Source organism: Podarcis cretensis (assembly GCF_951804945.1).
Source record: "Podarcis cretensis genome assembly, chromosome: 5".
Classification (NCBI taxonomy): Eukaryota; Metazoa; Chordata; class Lepidosauria; order Squamata; family Lacertidae; genus Podarcis; species Podarcis cretensis.
Window position 1 is genome coordinate 35,770,794 of NC_137174.1, and position 8,182 is coordinate 35,778,975.

The window sequence follows — 8,182 nt, forward strand, 5'->3', positions numbered from 1 at the left end:
TGCTTTTCTTGTCATTGCTTCTGGATATTGTGTGAAAGGGGACAATCTGAGCAACCTTTTGTGAAAAATGAGATTGCAGGGCTGAAGCCCAAACATTGCAAGTTAAATCCAGAGTGGTACCAGTAGAACTGGGCTTGTAAACTGGGGTTTCCCAGCCTTTTCCCATAGCTACAGTCCATTCCCCTTGTCACGGAAAAGCTGTTCTTTGTAGTCAAAGGATATTGGCATGAGATACTGCAATTTTACAAGCTTCTCTGCAGTAATCTCAAGATGGACTTGGTTAAAAGCCTTACTGAAATCAAGATACACTACATCCACAGTGTTCCCCTGATCCACCTAGCTTGTAACTTTATAAATAATACTACTACTACTACTACTACTACTACTACTAATAATAATGAGATTTGTCTGGCATGACTTGTTTTTGAGAAACTGATGCTGGGTCTTAGTTATCACAGCATCCTTTTCTAAGTGCTCACAGACTGACCATTTAATTATTTGTTCTACAACATTCCCTAGTATTGATGTCAAGCTGACCGGTTGGTAGTTAGTTTTTCTAACTACCAGTCAGCATTTCTTAACAGAAATGAGCAAAAACACTGAAACATAATTTTGTAGGACAAGGTTGGCTCAACTGTAGCCAGTTTTTCAGCCTGTGCTAATTGAGCTGCTTTGAACAAAAGTAACTTTTGTTTTTGAACTGGCTTCAGAGGTATTGCATGAACAGAATGTGTTCTGGGATGGAAGCAGCCCAGTTGCGCTAGGTCATTGGGAGCACTTTTGAACTGTGCTTTAGTACAGTCGTACCACCTGCAAAGGAATCTTTCTTTGCTGCTGGTTTTTGCACGATGAGAGTATTTTTAAAAAGATGTTGCTATAACCGGCTTCAGCACAAATAGAATACAATTTGCATTTCTAGTAAGTTTCATTCCTATTTTTAGCAACCTCTTGTATCCTATATACCAGAGTGTCCTCTGCCACTGTAATAATGAGATATGGTTGCAGCCAACATCTTTCACCCAGATCATCAACAGTTATCCAAATAAGTAGTTCCTAAATAATTCTGGAATCTAGTTATGTTGGTCTGCCTTTAGAGATTTGTGGACTTACCTGGCTTTATGCCCTGAAAGCACAGATGAGTGTGCATTTAAGACATTAGAAGGTTATGATCCTGACTATCACAATGGTGTCTTAATACACATAACTACTTGGAATGTAATCTGTCCTCTTGCATACATGACTACCTTTATATATATAGAAAAGCAGTACAAAAGACTTCTAAATCTTGCAGATACAATTTATTGAGCAGTTGTAGATTGAGCAGGTGCTCCGTTTAGCAGCCTTTTCATCAGTGGCGTAGCGTGGGTTGTCAGCACCCGGGGCAAGGCAAGTAATTTGCGCCCCCTAACCCGTGGATTTGTGCCCCCTAACTCGTGGATTTGCCCTAACCCCAGATGTTGCGCCCGGTGCGGCCGGGCCCCCCTGCACCCCCCACGCTACGCCACTGCTTTTCATAGAATCCCCAGATCAGGAAAGTAAATATAGAAGTGTAGAATCATTTCTGTTTTTTCTATGATCCTTTCAGTATAGAACTATGAAACATCTGACTAAAACAATCAGCACAAACTTTTTTGGGGGGATGGGATGGCAATAGCTTTCTAGTGGAGTGTAAGGCAACAAACTTAGTCCAAACAGAATCTCTTATTCTTTATCTACTTTAACATTACTGTAACAGCAAAGTTACTCCTTATAGAAACAATGTTTCTTTAATATGGCAACTTGTTATGCTTTCCTTGCACTGATGAAAAGCAGGTTCTCTCCTTTTGCAACTTAAAAGGCAGAATATACATGTGAGAAAACAAACAATTTCTTATAGGAAGTATATAATGGAAAACATTTCTTGAAGGGAATTTGACTGTAGCAATGGATAATTTCAGTATCCCCATTGTGGTTAATTTTAGTCCTCGGTTAATGGGTACTTTCATTTCTTACCAATTGCAGCTACCACTAGCAGTGTCTAATCTACCATACAGACTTTCATGGATGTTTAACATCAGTAGACACACATATCAGAGGTTGTGAATGTTTTGTTTTGTACTAGGCCTGTTTTAATTGCACTTGTACAAAGTGGTGGTACTTAGTTGACGTGACCCTTAATTGTTGGAAAGGCCTCTAATGAATTGCATCTGATGCTGCCACATCTTGTAACCTCCAGGCCTGGATTATGAACCCTGGTTTATAGTGCTCGCTTTTTAATAAGAGGATGATCATTACAGTCACTGCATTCTTTTTTAGCTCATGGTTGAATATGAGTGAGAGAAGAACTCAAATCTTCCTCCTTCCCTTCCAACTGCCATCCATACCTTTTTCTGCACCTATCCATTCACTTGACGGTGGTGGCTGCTGCAGCAGTAGCAAAGGAAGATCTATCTCTTCCTGCTCCTCCAGTGACACTGGTGTCATGCTGTACCAGTAAACTATGTACCAGCACTTGTATAAAGTGGATATACAGCTTACCTTCTGCTGGAAAAATGAGGGAAGCTGAGGATGATGTGACCCCATCACAACCTCAATGCAATCATCACAAGTTCAACTTATAATTACTCCTGAAATATGTCAAGCCACTTCTCAATTTTTAAGGAAGTGGGAGAGAAGAGGAAGAAAAAGTTCAGTTCCCCAGGCCAATAAAGAGTTGGGGTGGGGTGGGGTGGGGTGGGGTTGTGTTAAAATTCTTGCCATGGTAGTTACAGTTAGGGGGACAGCATGCTCCTAATTCACATGTTTCATCTCATGATTTAGTCTGGCCAGATTTCAGGATGTAACAGCTGCGTATACAGGTATACATAAATTCAGAGTGGGAAGAGCATGCAGCGAATTCTAACACATACAGCCTTCTCCCCAAGATTGGAATTAGGGGTAACCTCCCCAATTTTTCATATCCATTGTGTCATCTGCCCTCTTCTCAGAGAACGCCTTATACGCAGCACTGATCATCTGGTCTTTGTGCCAGTTAGAAAGCTAATTATTGCAGTCGATTTTCAAGCGGTAAAAAAGAAGAGAAAAGATTTTTGAAATTAAACACTCAACAAAATTTGAATGAATAATCATGCTAGGCATTGGGGCAGCTCTACCAGAAAGGAGGGCAGTGGAGGTATATGTGTCAGTGCAGAAATGAAGATGGGGAAAACTCTCCCCACCATAAAACTTCTTGTGTATCTGTGTATGTATTCGTGTAGCCAAATTTCAATAGAATATATTCATATTGTGCCATGTTTGTTATGTTAAAACTTTTTTTCATTTTGTCTCTAGGACAAAATGTTTCATTTCTGGGTAAATACATTCTTCATACCAGGACCAGAAGAAAATTCTGACAAAGTAGAAAACGGAAGTCTTCTTGGAGATCAGGAACTTGATGGGATTTTCAGTACAGAGCGTTCAGATAACGATAAGGAATATCTAATACTTACACTAACAAAAAATGATTTGGACAAGGCAAATAAAGACAAGGCAAATCGTTACTTTTCTCCAAACTTTAAGGTAGGTATATTCAAAGGGATCAAAGAAACTTGAAGTGTACTCCGAGAGATTGAAAGTATGCCATGCATAGTAAATCTGGGGTCTTACTGTACAGTGGTACCTCTGGTTATGAACTTAATTTGTTGCGGAGGTCTGTTCTTAACCTGAAACTGTTCTTAACATGAGGGGCGCTTTCGCTAATGGGGTTTTCTACTGCTGCCGCGCGACTTCCGCTCGCATCTTGGGGCAAAGTTCACAACCAGGAGCATCTAATTACGGGTTAGCGGAGCTCGTTACCCGAAACGTTCGTAATGAAGACGGTACGCATCCCGAGATTCCACTGTATACCTTAAGGGTAAATGTGTGACAACCCAGCAATGAATTTATTTATTTAAAATACTTTTAGTCCATTCTTCATCACAAGTGATCCCAGGGTATGGTACAAAAACACAACTTAAAAATAACACCCATCTGCCCAATAAATATAAAATGAGAGTGGCAGCTTCAGAATCAGTATCATAAGATTTCCAGCAGACTGCACTGCTTCCGGGTCATCTTCAAGGGCACCCCTATGTAAAGCATATTATAGTAATCTAACTGGGAGTTACTAGAGCATGAATTACTCTGGCAATCTTACCGCTGAATATCAATAACAGGAAGATGTTCAAATTTGAGAGAATTTTGTGTTAAACTGTTTTACTTGTATGTTAAAACTACTATTACACTGACTTGTTTTCCTCTTTCATTTTATCCGTACCTGCATACAAATACAGCAAGAGCTGATTTTGGCAGAACCCAAGCTGAATTCTGTTAATTGATGTTTGGACTATAGTATGTGGGGGGGGGGGAATAGCTTCCTTTTACAATTCTATTTCAGAAGCACACATTTAATAAGAACTTTGTTAGGCTTTTCTTAAGGTTTCCAGGAACTTGCTAAAATCTTTTGATAGAGTAGATAGTGACCAGATCCTGAGTAGAATAACTGTTAGAATAACGACGAAGAAGCTAAAAATAGGGGCTTTGCCATATTAATAGAAGATTGGATCAGTCACTCTAGAAGAAATGAAAAATGTAAGATACTAATAAGCCTTGAAATTACTGGTGCTGCCTTAAAGATCCCCAGTTAGTCAGATAAAGTACTTGCTATTTGGGTTTCTGTCTAATGTTAATTCCTAGGTTGTGATAATATTCTGCATTCACTTTTCTTGTTCATAACAGTGCTGTGCACAGATGACCACACAAAGAACTACAGATGCAGGGAGCAACCTGTTATTTTCCAAGCAAATATGGACTGATACCTTTTGTCTTTTTTTCTAGGTGAAGCTATTTTTCACAAAAACAGTAGAAGAGCCATCAAACCCAGAGGCTAGCAGCTCAACTTCAGTAACACCGGATGTTAGTGATAATGAACCTGATCATTATAGGTATTCTGACACCACTGACTCTGATCCAGAGAATGAACCTTTTGACGAAGATCAGCATACGCAAATTACAAAAGTCTGAATATTTTTTTTTATTTGGGAAAAAATACCACAAAGAAGAAAACTTGAATAAACTGAATTATGGACCTTTTGAAATGGCAATAGGACATTGTGTCACAATTATCAGTTGTAGGAACAGTTCTTTTCCTGACCAATCTCATTTTGCCCTATGAAGTCTCTGGGCTTGACACTTCTTGTCCAGTTGAAAAAAAAGGTTACGTAGCTATGTTATGTATATACCTTTTCGTGTCAAGAGAACATTTAAACTTCAATTAGGAAAACACAAAGATGGCACTTTCCCATTTGATTCCAGTTTTATAAAAGTGGAGACAGATCTGATGTGTATACGTAGGGAATTTTCCTTTTGTGTTCTGTCACCAATTGAAGTGGCTGTAAAGCTCTTTCTAATACACAGGTTCACATCCTGCCCCTTCTTTGCACTTATGTGGCAACGGATAAGTCTGCAGTTGGCTTGGAGAAGTAACGGGTTTTACTACATTCAAATGCATGTAATATGGGTAGGAGAGTGGAAAGAGAAGCTCAGAAAGGATTGTTTTGTGCTGGACCCTGGACCGTGTACCATTTCCAGCTTACTTACATGCACCTCTTTAGCATGCTACAGTAATAAATCCTGGACATTTGAGGAATCGCCGCTGTCACTGCTTGTCTGTGCATTTTATTTTTTTTAAAGCATAATGGTGCTAGAAAAGGCAGCTAGAGGGAGTGGTTCTGTATTAGGGGTACAGGAATGAACCTTCTACAGCATCTTAAAAGATCTACAAATGAAGGGATATGAAAATTTGGTTACATGTGAGACACCGTAACAATGACTTAACCATACAAATGTGGAGGCTGTCTACCAGAAATGGGCTTACACAGTTGTTTGTGTGTTACAGTTGCCATGCCCCCAGCTGTGGATGATAAATGTTGAAGTAATATTTTTTCTAAAAAAAGAAAATAAAAAAAATCCTTGTCTTTCAAACATTTGGAACTGCTATTTCGAATTTCATGGTGTAAAATCCCATTGGTTTATTGGAGTTAAACTTGTTTATTATTGTCCCATTTGAGTAAAAGAATTTGGAATAATCCATTTTTCCTAGTCCATTAGCATTGATAACAAGGGTATATATGGTAACTAGTCAAGGCAGAACTCAGGCTGAATACCGAACAAAGGGGCAGCATGCTGCTTCAACATTCATTGGTAAATTTGCTCCCTTTTCTAATCTGTGTAGTTGCGTGCCTATAACTTCATATTATTTTTAGTGGAACTTGCGTGTAACTGCACAGGACCATAGCTTTCATCTATTACGTAAACTATTTTCAAAGCTAATGTTCAGATTTCCTCAGATTCGATCCAGTTCTACAATACCATAGCATAGATGGACCTTATTGGCGAGAGGTGACAACCGTGTCACCGTTGACTTTCTCCTGCAACTTACTTTGAGCCTGATTTATGTTAAGACAATTTGAAAGCCACATTAGCCACCTAAAAAGTTTGTGCTTTAAAATGTTTGGATGTTGACAGTGTTCGGTGTCTTGTACAGTTCTACTGTGTAACATGGGAGGGTCAGATTGGAAATATTTCAGTGGCCTTTTGCACTGTTCTTCCTTTGGAATGTGAAGGTCTGAATGAGGGTTTGGATTTTGAATGTGTCAGTGGTTCTGAGAAGCCTTGCTTACGTTTTTATGGTATAGTCATTGGAAAAGGAAAATGGTATTATATATATATTATATATATAATATATATTATGCATACTCTCCTATACTTTATTTCAGCTACCATCCCCATAGAACATGGCAAGAATTACTATGACTGAAAGGTTTGAGTCCTAATTAAAACTTTATTTATGACAGTATTCATCATTTAGCTTGAAAATGCATTCTTGTAGGTAATTTCTTGAGTTTCTGGACTGTGTGCTTAAATTCTTGGATGTGCATCAGCTTACATGTCTGAAATTACTTGAAGGCATCACTTTGACAGGAGCTTACTCTTAGGCCCTGTGCCATCCCTCATCATCTGTAGCCCTATTTAAAATAGTTTGTCACAGTAGTTAAAAGGGCAGTTGTATAAAATAGCACCAAGGTTATATGCTGTGGCACAAATTGTAAACTGAAGGGATGTTTACATGCAGCATCAATTGTTTTCAGCTTTAAGGAAAAAGAGTTTGGGGTGCCAGTGTGCAGTTCCATGTTTAAAATTCTAGCAAACGTGCAATATGTTAACGATGCCTGTGGTTGCCACAAAGTGCCTCGTTTACCTTTTTAAAATACTGTTAAAATGTGTCATGCATGCAGATGGAAGGGGTGGAACTGTGCACTAAAAGGAGGCTTTAACTGCAATGTTTGGTAGAGCTGCCTCTTTACTCCGCCAGTTCAAAATTCTCAGTCTGTTTTCATATAGAATATTATATATATATACATATATATATACACTAAGAAAAAAAGTCTGTTAAGCAGCCTTATTCTGATTCAGCCTCTTCAGATACTATTGTGCTGTGCAACAGTGGCTCTGTGTGTAATGCTATGCACCGAGGATACACAAAACAAGAAAATGACATGTACAGGATAATGTCTCATACAAATCAGATGTCCGTTTGTTATTGTGTTTAACAGCCCTTTATCGTAGTGTTAAAACTCCACTTAAAACTGATTAAAGTCTCATTCTTGTCACTGTGTTGGGTGTATTATTATATGGAAGCACATGGAATAAAATCACTTATATTTCAGTAAAATAATGAAAAGCACATGTGATTAAAAGCCCGGTGATTGCTTAATAGAGACGAACATGTTCAAAAGTATACCCAAATTTCATTGGGAGGAAAAATTGGTGGGTTTTTGACAATTTGTGATTAGGCTAGTGTAGGAATATGAATATGACTACATAATTTGGTTTTGTATTTTTGAATCTTCTGTAATAACTTCAGTATGGTGAACTTTTTTCTGGTTCATGAAAGAGGGCATAGCTTAGTGGGGTAAAGCTCAAGCATTACATAATAAAGTTCTAGGTTAATACAGAGCATATCCTCAATGGCTGTTTTTAGTACTGTAGTTGCAAAGACGAGAAAAACCTGTTTGAGACCTTAGAGCTAAGAAAGACAGTGCTCTGCTAAATAGGCCATTGGTCTAAAATGGTTATTTGGCAGCTCCTTTATATCTGTGCAGATCTAGAGCAATTAAACTATTCC

At 38.5% G+C, this 8,182-nt stretch overlaps 1 protein-coding gene across 1 annotated transcript in view; it reads left to right on the forward strand.

The window, feature by feature from the left end:
• The window catches only part of PTEN (phosphatase and tensin homolog), a 53,009-nt gene extending 45,342 nt beyond the window's left edge, over nt 1-7,667 (forward strand). Inside the window, exons 8-9 of the mRNA XM_079976364.1 lie at nt 3,310-3,537; nt 4,834-7,667. Coding sequence (XP_079832490.1) covers nt 3,310-3,537; nt 4,834-5,019 — 414 coding nt within the window. The 3' untranslated portion in view covers nt 5,020-7,667. The remainder of the gene's footprint in view (nt 1-3,309; nt 3,538-4,833) is intronic.
• The last annotated feature ends 515 nt before the right edge of the window (nt 7,668-8,182 follow it).